Genomic DNA, 22,170 nt, shown 5'->3' with positions numbered 1-22,170 from the left:
GAGAGAGAGAGACAGCGTGAGCAGGGGAGGGTCAGAGAGAGAGGGAGTCACAGACTGAAACAGGCTCCAGGCTCTGAGCTGGCAGTCAGCACAGAGCCCGACGCGGGGCTCGAACCCACGAACCGCGAGATCATGACCTGAGCGAAAGTCGGACGCTTAACCGACTAAGCCACCCAGGCGCCCCCCAAGTAACATGATTTTAAAAAATATTTTTTTTAACACTTATTTATTTTTTGAGAGACAGAGAGACAGAGCACGAATAGGGAAGGGGCAGAGAGAGGGAGACACAGAATCCGAAGCAGGCTCCAGGCTCTGAGCTATCAGCAGAGAACCTGACGCGGGGCTCGAGCCCACGAACCGTGAGATCATGACCTGAGCCGAAGTCGGCCACTTAACCGACTGACCACCCAGGCGCCCCCCAAGTAACATGATTTAATAGTAATATAAACTTTCTAGAATGTAAACCCCATGAGGCCAGCGTTCAAGCCCTAAGTAAGTAGTTGTGGAATGAATAAATGAACAAATAAATGGATGAATGAATCTGAAGAGGAAGGGAACCCTCTCACCCCTGCCCCTCCCTGAACACCCCTTCTCCTGTTCCTTCTCCCCACCCTATCTGAGTCAGGTCTCAGTCTTTCCCATCAGGTCCTGTCCAGCTCCCAGGGCCCAGACTCTCCTCTGACCTCCAGGCAACCCTCCTGTCCAAGCAGCTAGACTCAGGTCAGTAAAAGGCAAGCCCTTTAGATCACTCCCCATTGCCTGCACTTCAAACGCCTTCTCAGTTCGCCCACTCCTCTGCTTTCCTCTCCTTTAAGTCCTGCTCCTCATCCCCGACACCCCACGGTCCTCCAGCAATAAAAATGTTCACATTTATTGAGCACTTACGGTATGTACGTTTACATAGATTATCCTGAAATCTTGCAGCAATCTACAAGATCCCTGAGGGTGATGCTATTATCTTCATCTTATAGTTGAGGGAACCGAAGACCCAGAGACCTGTAGGAGCTTATCCAAGGTCCCCCAACTAGCAAATTATAGAATTGGGAATCAAATCTCACTTGCTCTGATCCCTGGGGCCGCAGTGCCTAACCATTGCAGTAGAGCTAACTGGTCACCAGTCTTGGGGTGTGCCGTGTTCCTTCGAGCTCCCTGCCCTTTGTTCACGATGGCCCTGCTTTCAAAGTCTTGCTCGTAAGTCACCTCCTCTGCAAAGCCTTTCCCGTCATCCCTAGGAAGAGATCGTTTCTCACTCTTTGATTTTACAACTGAGAACTTTATGCTGCACTGACTTGGGGACGTGTCTCCCCCATCAAGCTGAGAGCCCCCCACCGTGGGCAGGATTGTTCTATATCTCCCTCATGTCTAGCACAATGCCAGCTACAGACTGCGTGCTCTCTAAACATTTGGTTGACCGAATGACAGTGGCCAGAGGACTCCTCCCCAGCACGCAGTCATAAAGCGTTGCTAGGAGTCTCTGGTTGGAAGCTGGGAGGGAGTAGGAAGTGGCAGGGCCCCCAAATGAAAGGAGTCACACTGTAAGAGGCAGCTGGAGACGATTTCACTAACTTTACCACTTGTCCATGGGGCAAAACTGTCCCCAGGAGATCTAGCCAGTATGGAAGTTCCATCCTTACACCACCCCTAGAGGTCTTTGGGAAGCAACTATCCCACACCCAGGGGTATTTCCCCTCTTGCTGTGCCAGGAATGAAACCATAATGGGAAGTGATCCTGGCAGGGTCTCTGAAGGCTACAGGAGGAAGTGTGGCCGGATTCCCCTGCTCAGAGCCTAGACCGCCCCAGCCAGAGCCCTTTGGACCTCAGAAATCAAGGCGTTACCTGGCTTTGGTAAGAGGGTAGTTCCGGGGTGGGTGGGGACTTCCTCGGGGTGTGAGGGAAATTGCTTCATCCTTGGAGCTATGGGGCAAGAACTGTCCCAGTGACTGTCAGCAGCCCTGTTACTGTGCTTCTCCCTCTATGCCTGCCTCCCTCAGGAACTTATTAAAATGCCCTATAGTCTCAGGACAAATGCCTCAGGCTGTGATCACTACCTACCCAAAGCTGCTGGACAGGATAGCAGAGCGGCCAGTGCGCGCTGGGGTTGGCCAGATATGGGTCCAAATCCCGGTTTACTGTGTGACCTTGGGTCATTCCCTTCACTTCCTTATGCGCCAGTTCCCTCAACCATAAACGGGAGATAAATACATTTGAAAACATCAAAATTAAGGATTTGTTCAATGGAATAAATTTGTTCAAAGGAAGTCATCGTAAGCCAGTGGTTTGCAAAGAGTGCTCCCTGGCCCATCGGCCTCACCTGAGCGCTTGTTAGAAACACAGAATCTCGGGTCCCACCCCTACTCTACGGAGTCAGGGACTCTGTGGTGGGCTAAGCGATCTGTGTTTTAGCAAGCCTAACAGGAGATTCTGGTGCACAGTTAAGTTTGAAAGCCCCTGCCACAGACCAACCTGAATGATGAGCAGCGTGTTAGGTGAAGATTCCGGGAACATCAGCATCCAGCAAGAGCTTAATACCTAAAATTTATGGGCTACTCCTGCAAATCGACAAGAAAATGGCAGGAAACCCAACAGATAATGGGTGCCAGACATGAACAGCAGTTCACTGAAGGGGAAGCCCAAGTGTCTGGCAAGCACAGGAGAAGATTCTGAGTCTCATATCATCAGAGAAATTCAAACACTTAGAGGCCACCTTACACCCAAACTGTAGGCAAAATTGAAAATGTGGGGAGACAAGCATCTTTCACACGCTGCTAGTACAATTTAGTGACATTTAAAACACATGTGCGCTGTGATCTAGAAATTCCATCTTGGGTATAGGGTCCAAAGGAGTTTTCATGTAGGCTTATAGGGTCACGCACACAGATGTTCACCACAGTGTTGTTGGTGGTGAGGGGGAGTTGGAAGTCACCTGGGCATCCATCACAGGTGGGTAGGGGTGAATAAATAACACCATGGCTGGTTCTCTTGGAATGCTTTGCAGCCATTTGCTACAATAAGCTAGCCTTTCCCACAGCAACATGGGCCCAACTTAAAAATACTCATATGATGGAGTGAAAAAACGGAAGCGTCTGATTGAGATCTTGACACAATACCATTCGTGTAGTGTAAATACACACACGACACGTTGTGTACTTTATGTCCAGGAACATACTTCAACACACAGGTGGGGCAGGGAAGGGGTGTGGGAATGTGTGGATAGAGGGGGAAATAAAGCAAAAGAAAACATCACTTGCTACAAACGGAGTATAAATCCTGGAACCCTGGACCTGAAGCCCTAATAATAATTCTACTTTAAAATTGATGATTGTATGTACCTCATGGTGAGGACCACGTGTCTGACCACAGAAGGCTCCGTAAAGTTTTACAAATAAGTTTCAGCACTTCTGGGTGAGTCTCTGGCTTCCATTCAGGGCTCACTCCTTCTGGCTTCCACGCCTTTACTCAGGCTGTGTTGAAGGTGTCCTTATGCCGGCTTCTCTAACCTCTTCAACCCTGCCTTCCAGTTTCTCTAACCACCCGGACCCCCATGACGGCAGCCTGTGGAGTCTCAGGGACTTTTCACTTGGGGCTTGAGCACACAGCCAGGGTGGAATAGGGCCATGAAGGGGCAAGTCCTATTTCCTCTTCACAAACTTCCCCAAAGATCTCCTTACATCTGACCCCCACCTCAACTTCCATCTTGCAGCGCCAGGCCAAGACAGGTACGCCAAGTCCGGAAGTGTTAGATGTGGAAGGGAACGGCATTTATTGAGTGCCTACTATGTGCTAGAGCCAGCACTAAGGTCTTGTTACCTTTGTTCATCCCCACACCCAACCCTGTGAGGTGGGTGGGACCAGCCTCAGGGGACAGATGAGGGAATGGAAGTTACCAAGAGGAGAGAGCACTAACCAGACAGGGGCCCTAGGTCTGTCTGGCTCCAAGTCCAAGATCTGAACAAGCAACTTGTTCAGAGTCTTAGGGCCAAGACAGAGACCCCCATCACCGACCTCTGACTCAACTGTCAGTAGAGATATTCCACGCTGGTGATCCAATTCCCGCCATCAGGGGAGGGGCGACCCTGCCACTTGGAGGCTTAAAAAGGCCCTTTATGCTGTTTAATATGTGTACTTTGAGGTAAGCTCTAAGAAGAAATAGGAGATTTCCTCAAGTTCCTTCACCTTTTTTTGAACCTCAGTTTCTCTAACTGTAAAACAGGAGGAACAAGAGGTCTCTGGGCTCTGGGAATTCTTTTCCCAGTCCGTCAGCGAGTGGAGCCCGCTCTTCATCCCTCCCTTGGCCTCCAGGAAGCTGCAGGAGAGGTGGGAGGGAGAGGCTGTCCTGGGCCGCGCGTGGGGCCAGCGAGACAGAGTACAGTGATGGCCACCCACGTCTGGCAGAGGGGCTCACTGAGCCTCAGGCGACTGCCCGCGACTTTGGGGTCCCGCCCCCTGCAGGCCATGCTCGGTATTGCAGGGACTGGAGCCCCGAGGGCAGGGCTGGACACCCAGGGAGGGGGCCCTGGGGCTGGGGTCCCACAGGCTGGAGCGAGTGAGATACAGGCGGGATTGCGGGTGCTTCCCCGCCCGCCCCTCGTATGGGTGGCGGCTACAGGTAGTTGTCCTCAACCGTGTCGCCCCCACCCGGCGAGTCCCGGGCCTCCTCGTCCGTGCTCTCGTCGTCAGGAGCCAGCGCCTCGATGTCGTGCGTGATGTCGGCCAGCAGCCGGTGGAAGGCCTGCGCTTCGGGCCGCTGGGCCGCACCGTCGTAGCTGCGCACGGCCGACGCCGACGTGGAGCTCATGCTGCGCTTGATGCGGCCGAAGCTGTCGGTGAGGATGCCACCCTCGCGGATGCCCACGCCCTCCAGGAAGCCCTCGAAGTAGCCAATGTCCTGGTCTGGGATGAAGGGCCGCATCCCTGCGGGCCCAGGGGCAGACGGACTCCTTAGGGTTCAGCCCTTCCCCTCCCATCGTGGAATCACCTTCACCAGAGAACCGAGTTCCAGTCCCCAGCCCACCGCTCTCTGGCTGTGGGGTCCTGCACAAGTTCCTTGACTCTGAGCCAGAGGATAATGGCCTAATGCTCAGCGCAGAGTAAATGCTCACTACACATTAGCTTATCCTGGTCATTATTCCAACTGTTACATTCCCATTCATTAGTTGTGTGACCCTCATTAAACAGCTACTCTGAGTCTCACTTTCGCCACCTCTAGAACTGAGATAATTGCACCTGTTCTTGGGAGGGGGGAGGGAGAGGAGGTGCTTAGCACAGACTGCATGCCCCATACAAGTCAGCTTGTTTTGCTTCCATCTCTACTCACAAGCTACGTGACTTTGCTTCTCTGGGCCTCATCTTCCTCATATGCAAAATGGGGGCAAATAACAGTTTCTACTTTCCCAAACTGAGGCATTCAGTGAGATGACGCTTGACAAAGATAATACCTGTTAGCTTATTAATATTATTCCTTTTGTTCTGATCGGTCTTCCTTGCCGGCTGTGTGATCTTGGACAAGTCCCTTAGCCTCTCTGAGCATCAGCTGCCCCAGGGGGTAAATGCGGAGAATCATTCCCTCTCCTAGCTTTGCTATGAAGGTGAATGGTTATACCAGTGCTCTCTTCTCATGGGCGGTGACTGCAAACAAGTCCCTCCCCTGCCCTGTGCCTGTTCCCTTAAATGTGCCATGAATTTCACGATCTTGGCTTTATCGGAGGCTGAGAAAGAGGAGAGAACACTTCTGGCCTGATGCCTACTTAGGAGTGTCATGGACCATGCAGGGGCCTCGGCTGACCCTGGGGGGCCTGGCAGGGGGCTCACCAAGGAGGAGGAACTTGCGCCGATCTCCATAGAGCTTCAGCAAGCCTGCGCAGTAGTCCTGGATGGACAGCCCCAGCCGGTACTCCCGCAGCAGCACCGCAAACTTCTGGATCTCGGGGGGCCCTAATTTACTCCGCAGCTGTGGGGACAACATTCAAGATCAATCCCAGGGAGTCCCAAAGCCCTCTATAAGGGTGTATTTGGCCAAGACCTCCCCTGAAACCCTTCCCATGGTTCTCTGTGGGGCAGGGGGCAGTGGCATGCAGGCTCTCTGGGGGCAGTGGCATGCAGGCTCTCTGGGCTCCATCTAAGCATGAGATGTGCCTGAGTTCAAATCCTGGCCCCTTGGTTGATCGGCTCTGTGATCTTGGGTAGGGGGCAACCTCCCTGACCTTTGCTTTCCTTACATATAGTGAGAATAATGATGGCACCTCCTCCTTTGGCTGTTGAAAGGATTAAAATAAATGCATTAAATGTGCTTAGGAGAGTGCCTGCTATACAGAAGGCACACAATTAATGCCATCTGACGTTGGGGAAGGCTTTCACCAGCAGCCCAACTTACTTTCCTAACCTCATATCCACCCCCCTGATGTTCAAGGTCTGCTTCAATTATGGCCAGGGTTATTCAGGATTCCCAAAATACTCCCTGTGTGTCCCCAGCCTCCCAGGCTTGTTCACATTGCCTGCCCCGTGCTCACCGTGACCATGTAATCCTGCAACTGCTCAAGGCCCAGGCCGCTGTGGTCACTGCCGCTGCAGTGAGAGCCGTGGAAGGAGGGTGTGGACGTGCCACTGTAACATGCTTCAAATGTATCCTGGGAGCCATTGCTGCAGAGACAGGCAGAACGGGGTCCTCGCTCACCTCCCCCCAGCTCCTCTCCCTACAGCAGGTGGAGGTGGGAGGGCACAGCTACTGATGCTCTGGGCTTCATCCTAGATCCCATTCTGGCCTCCAAAGCCTCACTTATCTGGCCCTTGGCTGCCTCATCCCACCCTTGCTCTGTGTGCACAGGCCTCTCTGCCTTCTCCTCTAACACTTCAAGTACCTCTTTGCCTCTGGGCCTTTGTACATGCTGTCCCCTCTGCCTGGAATGCCTCTCTACCTTATCGTTTGTTCAACTAACTCTTACTCAGCATTGGAGCTTAAATGGCACCTTCTTGGGGAAGCTTTCCCTGACCTGACCCTCCCCATGACCGGGTTAGATCCTCTGTCAAATGTGGTCACAAACTTGTAAGTCTACCCATGACATTCAAGGCCTTTCCAGAATTCCCCGCCAACTTCCATGGTGGCCTCCTGGCTGGTCCTCAAATGCACCAAGCTTTGTCCTGCTTCAGAGCCCTTGCACTTTCTGCCCCTCTGCCCGGAGCGCTCTTCCCCCTCCTCCTCTGGGCCTCAGTTCAAGTGTCATCAGCTCCCCTCCTGACTCCTCACAGAGATAGGCACCCCATGGCGTCTCTCTCAGTGCTCTGAAGTGCTCATTCTCTTTAGTTATTGTCATTAATGCTTATTTCTATTAAATAATGATTTCATCGCCCCCTGTGCTAGACATTACGAGTGTGCTTGCATGATCAACAGCACAGGAGCAGGGACCTTGGTTTCCTATCCGTGGAGTACCTGGCGCGTGCCAAGCACGGGTCTCATTCTTGGATTATTACTCACTGTAACCCCAGCACACAGCACAGTGCCTGGTACATGATAGGTACTCGATAACTCTCGCTTAGTAAAAAATCAACCTGCCCATGATCTCATGGTTCATGAGTTTGAGCCCTACGTCAGGCTCTGTGCTGACAGCTCAGAACCTGGAGCCTGCTTCAGATTCTGCATCTCTCTCTCTCTCTGCCCCTCCCCCGCTCACGCTCTGTCTCTCTCTCAAAAATAAATAAAAGAGTGAAAAGAAAATCAACCTGAATCCTGGTTTCTTAATTGTTCCAGAACCACCCTCCATGATTAGCTACAGAAAAGCAGCGTAGCATAGTGGTTAGGGTGTGTGGACCTGGAGCTAGCCTGCTTGGGTTCAGATTTCAGGCCTACAGCTTGACCTTGGGGAAGCCTGCTTTGTTTCTCTATTCCTCAGTTTCTCCCTCTATAAAATGGGGTGGGAAACACTGACATCATAAGAATTAGAGGAGTCTATTTGTACAGCACTCGGGGTCACAGACTAGAAGCAATAAATAAACAGTAGCCACTATAATGCTGCTATGTGGATTTTTCCTGGCAGGCTCAGTTGGTAGAGCATGCGACTCTTGATCTTGGGGTCATGAGCTCAAGCCTCACGTTGGGGGTAGAGTTCATTTTTTTTTTTAATGAAGTGTTTTATAGAACAGCACTAGACACACAGGAAGCACAAATGTTAGTCCTTATCATCGCTCTCGCAGATCTGGATCTGGTGGCAGATACCAGGTTAACGACTAGCCCAAGGGCACGCAGTCTAAGAAAGTCACATATATTGCCACAGAAGAGGGACAAACATAAAACGAGGGCATATATTACTGGCAGAGCCCTCTACCTGGCAAGCCAGAGGCCTTAGTAACAGAACTGGCTTTGACCAACTGGTTCCAGTTTGCCTGGGGCTTTCCTGGTTTTAGTACTGCAAATCCCGTAGTCCTAAAACCCCGTAGTGTAGTCCTGGGAAACCCCTCGATGCTGGAGTGGTTAGTCATGCTAAACAGAACCCTGGACAATATTCCCAACTGAGTTTTTTGTTTTGTTTTGTTTTGTTTTGTTTTAACTCCTCCATTTTCCAGCCTTGCCGGCAGCCAGGTGTGGCGCTGTGACCAAGCTCTGGCCACTGAGGCACATGCGAAAGTCATGAGGCCGGGGTCCTACCAAAGTTCTTCACAAAGAGCCCTGGCACGCCACTGCGATAACTGGAGCTATGACTCTGAGTATGGAAGCAGGTGTTGAGGACCTGGACCCTCGATGATCATAAGGCCATCGATGCCTGGTCTGTTTATGTAAGAGACAAGGGGTGGGGGCAGGGGGTGAGGCTTGATCTTGTTTAAAACTCTTTTTTAGGGCTTTCTATTACATGGACTTAAACCAAAATTAGTTTTTGGCATTAGCTGTGATTTGGCACTCTGCAGGCCACTGTGTCTGTATGGCCAGCAGAGACCTACAGGCCTACGTGGATGCAACTTGGGGTTCCAGTTGTCCCCCGGGGCTTCTCAGAGTCCGGGTCTGGGTCCTGTGAGCTCACTAGAGCCCGGAGAGGTCGGTTTACCTGCCCTCCTCAGGGCTCAGGGAATAAGCACAAATCGAGGTGGGGTCATTTTCACCCACCCTCTCCTGCCCACAGGGAGCTCAAGAATGTCTAGAAGAGAGACCCTGTTTGTGCTGGGGCGGGGGGCGATACCCACAAGGAGCTGCAGCAGCTGAAGTCGGCATCATAGGCGTAAGTCCCGTCTGTGCGGCAGCTCTCACCTGGGGTCAGCAGACAGAGGGGCTGTTAGAGGCAGCAGAGAAGGGCCCAACGTCCCCAGCATCCTGAGCCCCCAACCCCAGCCCCACCCTGAGGTTGGGAGGGTGGCTGGAGCACGGACAGCCTTGTAAGCAACTGTAAGGGTGTTAGCTTTTACTCTGAGTGACATTAGGCAGCCGCTGGAAGATTCTGACCAGGAAACCTGCCCCCATCACCAACTCACAGCCAACCTTGGGCAACTCACCTCCTCTCTCCCTGCCCTCAACTCCCTCAAGGTTGGGACAATACCACCTTCCTGCCTGCCTCAGAGGGGGAGGGGGTGTGGGTCATGGGAACAGCAGGTGGGGGGACAGGCGAGGGAATGTTCTGAAAACTGTAAGTGTTGGAGGCGAGAAAAGAAAAGAACTTTGAAGGAAAGGAACTCAACATCTTGAGAGAATAGAAGCACTGTTTACAGAGAACTTGCTCTGTACCTAGTCCTGTGACTTCTCTGAATCCACTGGCCTTACCCTTCTGATCTTGGCTCACTTCAGTGTCACTTCTTCAGGACACTGCCCTTACTTCCCAGGTGAGACTGGTTCCTCAGTCTGTGTCCTCAGAGCACAGTACGTGGTGACATTCTGTGTAACTATTTGATTGCTGTCGGCCTACCTAGCAATGCAAGCCTGTGAGGGCTGAGCCACGTCTGGTTTTGCTCACCAGTATATCCTGGTGGTAGAAGGTGCTCCATAAATATTTGCTGAACAGAATGAATTTGTTGGGGGTGCCTGGCTGGCTCAGTCAGTAGAGCATGAGACACTTAATCTCGGGGTTGGAAGTTCGAACCCCCAAGTCGGGCATAGAGATTAAAAAAATTAAATCTTTAAATAAAATGAATTCGTTAGAATGCTTGTTGACTCGTTTAGTTATCCAACATTTACTCATTTGTTTATCTCATCCTGTGAGTGTTGATGAACGATCCCAACATCTAATAACCTCAGTTCCCCCAGATGGGGTTACCTCCAGAAGTAATGAGGTGTCTCTCTGTTCCTGGAGCTATGCAGACTGGGGCCACGTTGAGGGGGCTGTGCCTGAGGAATTTCAAGTAGCAGCCTTGAAGGCAGCATGGGAGTAAGGCTGTTGCAGATAGAAGCTTTGGAAATCAGACACACCGGGACGCCTGGGCGGCTCAGTTGGCTAAGTGTCTGACTTCAACTCAGGTGATGATCTCGCAGTTTGTGGGTTTGAGCCCCAGGTCGGGCTCTGTGCTGACAGCTCAGAACCTGGAACCTGTTTTGGATTCTGCCCTCTCTTTCTGTCCCTCCCTTGCTTGCATTCTTTCTCTCTCAAGAAGTAAATAAACATTAACATTTAAAAAAATAAAATAAAAAGAAATCAGACACACCCAGGTTTGAATCTTGACTCTGCCATTTACCAGCTGTGTGACTTTGAACAATGTACTAACTACTCTGAGCCTTAATGGCCTCATCTGTAAAATTAGAATCATAAGGTCTCAAGGAGGTCTTTCATCTATGAGTACCTGTGATGTCCCCATCCTCTGCTAGGCCCAGGGGATATAGTGGCAAATAGGACCGACAAGGCTGCTTTAAGGATTAAATAAGACTCAGCACATAGTTGGTGCTCAATAAATGCCTCTCCTAGTCTCATTCTCCTTCTAGCCTTTGATTGCATTCAAGGGTGGGTCTGGACATCTTGGCTTTAACCTAGAATCCTAGTGCAGCTAGACAGCTCAGTAAACAGACAACGCATGTGCTTGCATTTCTGCAAAGAAGGGACATCAGAAACGGGAGGGAGAGAGGCAAGTTCAGCTCCGAGGGGCTCATTCCAAATCTGGTAGCCAGAACCTTGTGAAGAAGCTAAGTTTGAGGTCATCATGAAAACTGACATTTTATTTTAACTACATAAGGAGGGGGGGAGTACACTATAATCATGGTAGAGCAGGACCCCAAAGGCTTTCATTGGCTCCGAGTCCCCAAGTCCTCCCTGGCCTTTGGGGATGTTTTACAGGAGGCGTGGCCAGGAATTCCAGTACTCACTGCGACTGCAGAGCCACGGCCTCTCGGGCGTTGATGTGTAGTGGTAGCCGGCCCGGTCCACGCACTCGATACTCTGGTCTCCATAGATGATCTGGAAGACCTGACAGATGAGGGCACAGGACTCCTCGGCCGCATCCTGGCCCGGGGAGGAGGACAGAGCTCTCAGGGCCTCTCCAGTGCCCCGGACGCCCCTGCTTCCTCGAACAGTGTGAGGAGGCTCACAGGCCACACCCGCACCTATGGGCACCTTTACATCGCCGTGCAGAACATTTCCTAGCAAAATTATACGGCCACCCTCTGGGTCTTAGACTCCTTTATAGAGTCCAGTAGCAACTCTAAGTCTTCTGCTCTGAAAAATGCGACCTCAAATTTCTGGGGGATTCATAGGGCCTCCTGAAGCCTATTCAAAAATAAGCCCTAGTTTAAATTTACCAGTAGGAAGCTGAGGCTCAGAGAGATGAAGTGATTAGCCAGCACTAGAACTCAGGTCTCCTAATACCTACCAGAAGGAAGAAGAATCACACGTGTGAAAATTTTAGGCTCAACGCAGTTACTGCTACTGGATGCCATATTTAGTTACGAGCTTCCTGGCACCCAGGGCAAAAATGGAAGTGGGATGAATACACAAACCTCAGTCTCCTGAGAGAAGGCAGGAATTTCAATTCTTGGGTGTAACTTTTTTGAGACTGCAAATTGGAAGGGGAATTTGCCTCTCTACTTTAATTCTTTAGGTCTTTAAGCAAGAGACACAGAAAGACAGTAACTGATGAGGCCATCTTCATGATGCCATTTCCTATTTTGTGCCTCTAAAAAAGCCCAGGGTATATATTAAAATATAAGCCAAGATAGGCAGGATTGATCCTTACAATAACCCTATAAAATAGGCAGGGAAGAGAGTATCTTTATTCAGGCACTGGGGCTTAGAAGATTATGACTTGCTCAGACCATAGAGCAAGTTCACAGCATTAGTTACTAACAGCATTCAGGCTTTTTTTTTTTTTTTTTTTTTTTTTTACCCTAACTCCTGTACCCTCCTTGGGACCACAAGGACTTGCATAGGGGGCCAGAGAATCAGATACTCCTGGAATGCAACTCTTTGTTTATTTACTCACTTTGCAAATTCTCATGTTGGTACTGGGCCAGGCTCTGGGGTCTCAGATGAGGTCTGTACCCTAAAGCCCTCACAATCCAGTGCGATAAGCAAGGCACACTGTTCCCTGGAATTCATTTTCATTGCTTTTCGCCTTGCTGACTCCTTGCTCTCCTTCACCTTTCAGTTTAAAAGGCACAAACTCACTCTCCCTATGCAAACTGGGTCTCCTCCGCCATTATCACTGCAATCTGCTCGTTTTCTTTTTGGTTCCCATCGGAAGACATAACAATATAATATGCATTATTTCGCCCATTCATTCAATATTTATTGTGTGCCAGGTACCGTTTTAGGTGCCACAGATATTGTGGTGAACCATACAGAATGCACAGGTCTCTTGCACTTTACAAGAAGACCTGCCCGGCTGGAGTAGCGTGTATAAAGGGGGCACAGAAAGAGAGGAGGCCAGAGAGGAAATGGGCTTCAGCCACCACTATAACGTGGGTGGTCTCAGAAGCAGTTGTAAGGACACTAACTTTTCCTTGGCGTGAAATGGGGAGCCCCAGGAAGATTTTGAGCAGCGGTAAGATGTGACTTATGTGTTAACAGGACTGCTCTGATTGTGGGGGGTGCAGATTGTAAGCAAGAGGCAAATCTGGGATCCGGAGGCATGATCTCGATGACTGAAGATGGGCCATGTACCTGGGTAGGGGCAGTGGAGGGTGGGGAAACGTACATAGGTTTGGGATATATTTTAAAACTAGGGCCAATAGGATTGACCGAATGGACATGGGTGGTGTGAGAGCGAGAGCAGCCACAGATCACGGCAAGGGTTTGGTCTGAACAATGGAAGGACAGAGCTGCCATGAATCAAAACAAGGAAACCAAGGGAGGAGCAGGTCTGGGGGAGAAGATTGGGTGCTTAGCTTCGGATGTGCTAAGTTTGTGATGGGCATTAGCTCACTGAATGGAGAAACATGCCTGGAGATTTGGTGAGAGATACAATTCGGGGAGTTCTCTGTTTTAAACGCCACCGAGACTGTTTTGTTCACTAAGGTATATAAGGGAGCTGGGCCTGGGGCAGGGGAGAGGGTTGGGGGCGGTGGGTCAGAGGAAAAGTTTAGACAGCCTAGGGCTTGAAGGTGTCTGCTAGATTGTGAGCTCCCTAAGGGAGGGAAACCACCAAATATGTCTTGTTCATCTTTGTAGCACCCAGCCCAACGCCTAGCCTAGGACAAAGCTACCGCTCAATAAAGATGGTCAAACGGATGAAAGCAAGGAAGAATATGGAGAAGGGAGGGGAGGGAAGGCGAGAATGGAAGCCTTCTGCCTTGGGTGACTGCCATAGTTAACAAGAGCATAGGCTCTGAACTTCCTGGATCCCAGTGTCGAAACCACCACCTGCTTCCTGTGTGAGGTTGCACAAATTACTTAGCCTCAGTTTCCTTCTCTATAGAATGGGGATGGCTGTAATACTTTGCCTCTAGAGGTTAGTCAAAGAATGCAATGTGTTTGTGCTGGCTCCTTGTCTGGCATGGGCTGGCATTCCATTCGTGCTGGTGATTAGTGTCCTCATGATTGTTACTGTGGTAGTGCTGACACTGAAGACGTGGGAGAACTCGGGGCATGCCTGGAGGACGGGGTCTGTTTTGGCTTTTTTGGGTTTTCGTCTCACTGGGACAGCAAGGGGCTACTGTCCTGGAGGTGTCCAGGCTGGAGATTTAGAAGCCCTTTGGCGTCGTGGGCACACAGGTAGTGCCTGAAGTCCTACGTAGGGTCACACGAGGGAAAAGGAAAAGAGGCCGGCGTAGACCCCGGGGACCCAACGGGGTGTGTGGGCGGGGTGGGGGTGGGGGGAGAGCAGCGCCCTCCAGCGCCGGACGTGCCCGGGGGCACGGCGCTGGGGCTCCGCGTGCCCTCGGGCTCACCCTGTTGGCCACAGCCAGGATGACAAGGTTGCAGTAGGCGTCGGGGCTGGGGTCCTGCGGGTCGAGGGGGTTGGAGCCCGGGTGGCGCCGCTCCCAGCTGCCGCCGCCGCCGCCGCCCGCCTGCCTCCGCTCCCAGCTGCCGCCCGGCTTGCCCGCGCCGCCGCCGCCGCCGCCGTGCCGCCGCTCCCAGCTGCCGCTGAACGTCTGCCGCCGCTCCCAGCTGCCCGACGCCCGCGCCCCGGCGCGCTGGCGCTCCAGGCTGCCGCCGCCGCCGCCGCCGCCGCCGCCCCCGGCCCGCGCCTCGGCGCCCGCGCCCCCGCCCCACGCCATCCGCCAGTCCAGGCTGCAGATGGTGTGGCGCCGCTCCGCGGTCCCCACCCGCCGCTTCTCGGGCGCCGCGCCCGGCGGGCCGGGGTCGCGCCCCGCGCCGCCCGGGCTGGCGTCTACGCCGGCGGGCACCGGGTCCACGCCCAGACCTAGGAGTGGCGGGATGGCGGTCAGGAGCTCCGGGCTAAGAACCCCCTCCCGAGGCCGGCTGGGGACGAGCGGCGCGTGGCCCCTCCTCCGCCGTCCAAGTCTGGAGGCCGGACCCGCCCGGCTCGGCGCCCTTACTTTCGGGCCCACCCCCCGGCCTCGGCTCCACCCTGGTCTTGTCCCGCAGGCCTTTTCTCCCTCTACATCTCACTTCGCGCATGGTCTGAGGGCAGAGATCAGGCTGTCTCCTCTCTCTGTGGCTCCACCTCGGACCCCGTGGTTTCGGAGACCCCTTCTCGGACTCCGGGTTCCCCTCAAGCCCGCCTCTGGCCTCAGGCCCCGCCCCCAGGTTGGCGGGGTCTGACCTGTCCCTCCACCGCCCCAGCCGCGAGCTCCGCCTCCCTGGCGTATGGCCACGCCCCCAGATCAGACCCCCGTCCTAGCCCCAGCTCTCCCAGAGCGCGGCCCTCTCGCTCTATTTCAGCAAGCGCTTTAACTTCAGGTCTCAGAACGTGGGCTCCTGCAACCCTCCCAGGCCCCACCGCCTGGCCTCAGGCTGGTAGCCTTCCACCCTTCAACCTCAATCTTGGGCCGCGCCTTCTTGCCTATAGCCATGGGCTGCCCTTAGTCTCACGGTAGGGGGGTCGGGCCTTGTCCATCATGCACCATCCATCCTCAGCACCCCCAGCTGCCCGCCCCCGCCTTTCCCAAGAACAGACGCTGGGACTTTTCTCTCCCTGTTCACCCCCCCGCCCTGCCCCGGGACAGGCCGCGGCAGCTGTACCGGTCTTAAGCACCAGCAGGTGCAGCGCGTCGTCCTGCAGGTAGGAGGCGGCGGCGATCTCATGCGTGGGGATGCGCAGGATTAGCTCTTCGTTGTCGCGCCAGGTGAGCAGCAGGCAGCGGGCCGACAGGCTCAGGATGCTGTCCTGCTCCGCCGTGGTCTTCAGCGGCAGCTCCTTCAACTGCTGCGGGTGGGTCGGATCTCCTGGGTCCCGGAGGAACTCCGATGGGAGAGGAAGAAGGGGACAAGACCCTGCCCTCCCCTCCTCTCCAGGGCCTCACCCTGGCTGTGTCCAGCAGCTGCAGGAGCTCGTCCCGGCTGGAGGGGTTCAGTGAGGAGGTGACCCAGGTGAGGTGGCCCAGGAACTGGATAGGAAATGGGGGAGTGGGTGGGAGAAGGGCAGAGAGAAGTCACTCAGAGGACCCAGACCTCCTCACTGAGGCAATGTGTAGACTGAGGTATATATCTTTGAATTAATAATAACCTGATAGGGGTGCCTGGGTGGCTCAGTCGGTTAAGCGTCCGACTTTCGCTCAGGTCATGATCTCACAGTTCATGGGTTTGAGCCCCGGGTCCGGCTCTGTGCTGACAGCCAGCTCAGAGCCTGGAGCCTGTTTCAGACTCTGTATCTCCCTCTCTCTCTGACCCTCCCCTGCTCATGCTGTCTCTCTCTCTCTCTCTCAGAAATAAATAAAACATTAAAAAAAATAACCTGATAATAACTGTTAAGGTGGTCACAGACACCAGGCCCAAAACGATGCCCCAAATCAATACAATAATTCTCCATTCATTCTTAGTTTTAACTTATGTTACCACAAACTTTAAGTTACTCAATGCAAGAATTAACCTTTTCCATTATTTTTCGTTTTGTTCTTCTAGGTGAATTCCACCAAACTTTTTTCTTCTTTTATTCTCTATGAAATTTTGGTCCCCAGTTTTTATGTGGATTTGTTAGCTTTACCCTCCGTGTATGGTTGCCAAGTAAAATACAAGATGCCAGTTAAATTTGAATTTCACATAAACAGTGACTACTACAAACATTGTTTAAAGTATTTTTAGGGGCGCCTGGGTGGCTTAGTCGGTTAAGCGTCCGACTTTCGCTTAGGTCATGATCTCGCGGTTCGTGGGTTCGAGCCCCGCGTCGGGCTCTGTGCTGACTGCCAGCTCAGAGCCTGGAGCCTATTTCGGAGTCTGTGTCTCCCTCTCTCTCTGACCCTCCCCTGCTCATGCTCTCTCTCTCTCTCCTAGAAATAAATAAAAATATTTAAAAAAATAAATAAAGTATTTTTAGCCCTATGCAATATTTGGGACATGCTAATATGAAACGAGTATTATTGCTTATCTGAAATTCACATTTAATTGAGTAGCCTGTTTTTGTCAAACCTGACACTCCTACCCCCATAGCAATCTTCCTTGGATAATGAGGATTCTCCACTGCTCCTTCACGGAGCTCATGAAATAGAAGTAAAGCAGGGCCTTGAGTGATCGAAGTCCTCTGTGGCTCGCTGAACTGGGTTCCTTTACCCTGGAAACTGACTGAGTACCAACAACGTTACTGCAGTAAGATCTCACAGGAAGCTATGGCTTTTGCCATCTGCCCTCCCCTGTGGGTGGGTTTTGAGCCTCATGTTGGAATGGGAACACTGAGACCGAGCAGGTGGGCGTCGTTTGCTGAAGGTCTGCAGCATAAGGCAGGAGCTAGGCTACCTTGAACCCAGGTCTCTTTCTTTTGAGCCTCCCCTGAGTGAGAGTGGGCTGGTCAGGGCTTGAAGTGAGGGACACGTGCAGTCTCTCCTGATGGGACCCAGAACACGCCACCCCAAAACGGGGCACCTTGGCCTGCTGAATATCTTAAGCTTGAAGAAGCTGAAGAAAATGGTAGAAGCAGGAAGGTCACTCTGACCTGCCCCCACCCCTACCCTTCTTCCCTGAAAGCAGGAGATGAAATTTCCCACATAAAAGCTACCCTCCCTGTACCGGAAGGGAGAAGACCTCCTTCTCACCAGGGAATTTAGGGCTGAGAAGGCTGTATAAACAAACCTTGTTATTTCTTCACCTTTTATTACCCCTGGCCCCAACCCCTCTGCTTTGTCAGGTCTTCACAAATTAATTGATTGTAAAAAAGATTGAAAAGCTTCCTGCTCTGGTCACTTCTTTGGGTCTTCATTCTCTCGGGAAGGCTCTCATGGACATGTAAACATTTAATAAAATGTATATGCTTTTCTCCCTGTTAATCAGTTTGTCAGCTTCATTTTCAGACCCTGCCAGGGACCCTTAAGAAAGTTGAGGAAACCCTTACCCCATCTTTACCCCTCACCCCAAGAGTCTGCCTACCCTTCTCCTCATCCCACACGCACCTTGACCTCTTTCTCCAGATAGTCACACAGCAGAATCTGGGGGTCGATGAGGTAGTCAGGGGGATAAAGGGGCATCGAGTGCAGAGGCCGGCGACTCACACTGGTCCGAAAGGCTGCCCGGCGTGCGGCCTTGGGGAACACGAGCCTCCGGATGGGGGATACAAAGCCCTGGGTTGGGGGGGGGGTGTTGAGAGGGGAATAACAGTAATAAAAGCAACGGACTTTATCAAGCATGTCCACATTCAGCATCTTAATTATTTACCTATTACCTAATTTAATTCTCATAGACTCTGCAGAAGGGGTAACTCTGTGACCCGCATTTTATGGATGGAGAGACCAAGCCTCAGAGGGGGAACTAGCTGAGATCACCAGCTATTAGCAGTAAAACCAATAGTCTGGCTCTAAAACCTCCATTCTAAACACCCAGATGGGGGTGGAGGCCCTCCTAAGGCCCAGGCCCCAGGCGTAAGGGGTGGGTCCTGGCTGGGGCAAGGAAGAAAAATAATAAGATTCACTGTGGCCGAGGGGTGCCTGGGTGGCTTAGTCGGTTAAGCGTCATGACTTGGGTCATGATCTTGTGGTTTGTGAGTTGGAGCCCCGCACTGGGCTCGCTGCTGTCAGTGCAGAGCTCGCTTCAGATCTTCTGTCTCCCTTTCTCTCTGCTTTTCCCCCACTCATTCTCTCTCTTTCTCAAAATAAGCAAAAATAAACTTAAAAAAAAGGAATAGTTGATAAGTATGTTTAAGTAGAATCCAGCAGTCACCTGCATAAAAATGGCCTACAGCAAGGTTAAAGAAGCGAATTCCAGGACTCCAGCCCAGCCCCACAGAATCTAAATCTCACAGGAGAGTGTGAGCACCGCTCTAGAGCAGTTAGTTCGCGGCGTACGGTTCCTGGATCAGCAGCAGCACCAAGGAACTTACGAGAAACACCTCTTCTCACTTTCCATCCCAGACCTATTGGATCAGAGCTTGCGGCAGAGACCCAATAATGTATGTTTTGATAACCACTCCAGGTGATTCTGATGCACGCCCAGCTCAGATTTTAAAACCAGTATCATGGAGCCTGCATGAAATATAGGGAAGCTCTGATAAATGAGAGCAAACGATCTGGGACAGGGCGTTCCAGGCAGAGGGCACCCCCTGGAGGGTGGAAGGGCTGGCTGAGCATGAGCCTGGAGACGATGTGTGTGGTCTGTTGAACAAGTCATAGAGGGCTTGAATGTCAGCCATGGAGTTGGGACTTTATTCTGTGTGTGAATATGTGTGTGTGAGCGGAGTGGAAAGGTAAACGTTTCGTCTGTGGCCCTTAATGGTCCAGCCCTGCGTACCTCTCCAGCCTCATCTTACTGCCGGTCACTCCTGCCTTCCAGCTACAGGGCCATCTTGCGGCCCTTCCTACTTGCTACATTCCCTCCCCCCGAGAGCTTTTGTACATGCTGTTCCTCCCTGCCCTCTCCCCTTCCACCCATCAGATCTCAGCTCAAGCTGACCAGTCTAGGGCTGGATCCCCTAATATTCTACACCCCAGCACCTATGTATGAAATCTCTTATGCAACTTTATATAAATTGCTTTTCTTCAAAGTTGCCTTCCGCAGTAGGCTCTGAGCTCCAGGGAGGGAGCAGAGACCTTGTCTGACTTCACTCACCACTACATCTTCACCAGCACCAGGCACGGTGTGGGGCACAAAATAAGTGCTCAGCACACGTCTAAAGATGGAACGAGCCAAAAGAGATCAAGCACCTATGTCTTGGCTCCCTTCTGGGCCCTCACAATTCACATAGCCTGACCTAGGTTTTTTGGGGGGAGAGGGATGGGTGGGGGTGGGGGCTGGAATCTGAGGAACTCCCTGAATGGCAATGATGACCAGGTGAGGCACCCAGGGAACCAGACTAGAGAACTTCTGACAGTAAGGAGGAGTGAGGATCTGCGGGGTGGGGCCGGGGGTGGGCAGGCTAGGCTGGAACCCAGCGGGGGAGCCGATAGGTGTCTCAACCTGGATGGACAGCACAGAGGTGCCCTGGCTGAGGCCCTTCTCTCTGGGGAGGTAAGGAGAAGAGGAATGGGTCTGTTGAGTGTCTGTCTGTCCCTCGTCTGAGGAACCCCTAGGAAAACTGTGGCAGCAGTTTTGGGAGTATCTCCCAAAGTAATCTGGCTGGCTGGATTTCCCCGGAAGGTGCCTGCGTGTCCGTCCCTTCCAGCGTGGCAGAGGCCATTGAGAGTGGGGAGACAGGTTAGGGAGTTTGAGCCCAAATGTCTGGCTGCCCAAAGGTGGGAAAGACGGTCCTTCCGAATGAGAAGAAAGACTCTACTTGTGCCACTCGCTGCCGATCACCCCCACCCGGACTTCCCACTTCACTCCCTCCTGGGACATTTCTCTACCTGACACCCCCCCCCCAACCTCCCACCTACCTTTTTTCCTTTCTTGACTTCATATTCCATGGTGAAGCGTCCCCTCCACTTCTGCCACCCTCCTGGCCACCCCCTCCACTCTCTCCCCCCATGCAGTTCCTTTGTTCTTTTTCCTGCCTGGTCGGAAACTCCACCAGCCCTGGAGTTCCTGCCTCTCCCTCCCGATAGCAAGTGGGGGGGTGGGGGGGGAAGGACGGAGGCTGGTGGAGGACACAGCCTTGGGCCCCTCCAGCTGAAGAGTGGAAGGAAACCCAGCCAGAGCAACTGTTCTGGGGAGAAGGACGCAAGCCTCCGGCCAGAAGGTCAGCTGTTGAGGGGCACCTAGGGACTCAGTAAGACTGGGGAAGGGTCCCCTGATTTGGAGTCAGAAAATCCCAAACCCCAACCCTACTTCTGCCACTGACCTTGTGTGACCTTGGCAAAGCAAGTCCGTTCCCACTTTCACAGCCTCAGTTGCCCCCTCCTCTCTCTAAATTAAGAATAAACATTGCCTCTCTCTCTGGCTGCTGGGGTGAGAAATATGTGTAAGAGTGGATAGAAAAATGCTTCCTAAACTATAGAATACTGTGTCCAACTTAGGATTTTAAAATTAATTGTTACTATTAAGGGAGGCAGTACTCATGAGCTTTGAGGACAGGCTGCCTGAGTTTGAATCCTGATTTTGCCACTTGCTAGGGTGATGACCTTGGGCAAGTCCTTTATCCACTTGTTTCCCCATCTATAAGATGGGCATCATACCAGTCTGACCTCATGGTGACCTCGTAAGGATTAAATGTACTTAGAAGAGCTCCTGACACACATATAAGTGCTTAGTGAATATTAACTATTTACCTAGCTATGTGTCTGTGTGTCCCGGGCTGTTTTTCTGTCTCTTGGGAGTGAGGCAAATTTTCCTTTGTGGTTCTGGGCTGAGCCCTTTACATATTTCATCTCTGTTATTCTTTACGATGTTGGGGTATCATTATACCCATTTATACAGATTTATACATCAGGCTGTTTAAAAACATCAGCCACAGAGGCTGACCCAAAACCATCATGAAGTTTATAAGAGGAGGACCTGGGATTTCTGGCGAGTCCTGAGCTGAATCCTAGTTCCTTGCCTCTACGGCCAGTGTGCTCAGCATGTCCCACCCAGGATGGTTGGGAGGGTTCTGACCGACCCATCCACACCTCCATCACACCTGGGTTCTGGAGCTCCTAGTTTGCTGTACGATCTAGGACAGATTGCTTATTGCGGCCTCTGTGGGTCTCACTTCCTCATCTTTCCAATGGAAGCAATGATCCCAAATGCCCTGCCCTGCAGCCAGAGGTGTGGCAAGAAAGACATCTGGCTATGAATGAGACAGAGCAGTTGGAAATCATGAAGTGCAGGGGCTGATGCATTGGAGTGTTCTGAAAGTTTCTTCTGAAAGCTCTAGTGTGACACATCAGTGCTCACAGGAGTGAGAGAGAGCTCCCGGCTGCCTCTGGGTGTGAGGGCCACGGACTGTCCAACCAGTAGCCTTCCCCCTTCCCTCCCTTTTGGGAGGAGGAGAAATGGTCCAGGGTGCTGAGTGCTGGCTCACACAGCCCCTCCCTCCTGCTCCCCTATATCCGGCTGTCAAGTCCCAGCAGCAGGAAGTGAGATGTCCATCAGCCTGCTAGACCCACAGGAAGAGGCTGGGATGTGCAAACCAATCCCTATCTGCTCTGGACACCCAGGACACCCAAACTCCCACTTTGCCCCTCGAGTAGGTCTCGAATTCCTCAGTTTCCCTATCGGTAAAATTAGGACTTTCATTATTCCTGAACGAACTCCAAGTATCACCAAACTGCTGGGAATATCAAATAGGAGAAGGAGTGTTCTTGATGCTGCTAGAAA

General features: G+C 52.2%; 1 protein-coding gene across 2 annotated transcripts; it reads right to left on the bottom strand.

The window, feature by feature from the left end:
* Nucleotides 1-3,735: 3,735 nt before the first annotated feature.
* CCM2L (CCM2 like scaffold protein) lies at nt 3,736-20,373 on the bottom strand. Of its 2 annotated transcripts, none has more exons than XM_039237797.1 (10): nt 20,310-20,373; nt 17,898-18,065; nt 15,822-15,905; nt 15,541-15,724; nt 14,283-14,758; nt 11,265-11,400; nt 9,167-9,230; nt 6,508-6,637; nt 5,810-5,948; nt 3,736-4,912 (listed from the first exon to the last, which is right to left on the bottom strand). In XM_039237797.1, exons 1-10 carry the CDS (start codon nt 20,337-20,339, stop codon nt 4,602-4,604), a joined length of 1,722 nt encoding a protein of 573 aa, XP_039093728.1. In that variant the 5' UTR covers nt 20,340-20,373; the 3' UTR covers nt 3,736-4,601. The 2 variants fall into 2 exon arrangements, with proteins under 2 accessions (XP_039093728.1, XP_039093729.1); XM_039237798.1 differs by having other exon boundaries at nt 15,541-15,721.
* Between the last annotated feature and the right edge of the window lie 1,797 nt (nt 20,374-22,170).

The sequence above is a fragment of the Hyaena hyaena genome, unplaced genomic scaffold (assembly GCF_003009895.1).
Source record: "Hyaena hyaena isolate Hyena2069 unplaced genomic scaffold, ASM300989v1 scaffold_131, whole genome shotgun sequence".
Lineage (NCBI taxonomy): Eukaryota > Metazoa > Chordata > Mammalia > Carnivora > Hyaenidae > Hyaena > Hyaena hyaena.
Note: the sequence above shows the minus strand (reverse complement) of the source record. Positions and strands in the feature narration are given on the sequence as shown.

What these genes read in the sequence shown, in the direction of transcription:
- CCM2L (XM_039237797.1), bottom strand. Translation starts at nt 20,339, where the DNA reads ATGGAATATGAAGTCAAGAAAGGAAAAAAG. An exon ending in AAGTCAAGAAAGGAAAAAAG is followed by an intron (nt 18,066 to 20,309) that starts GTAGGTGGGAGG and finishes CCCCCAACCCAG; the next exon opens with GGCTTTGTATCCCCCATCCG. An exon ending in AGCTGCTGGACACAGCCAGG is followed by an intron (nt 15,725 to 15,821) that starts GTGAGGCCCTGG and finishes ACCCACCCGCAG; the next exon opens with CAGTTGAAGGAGCTGCCGCT.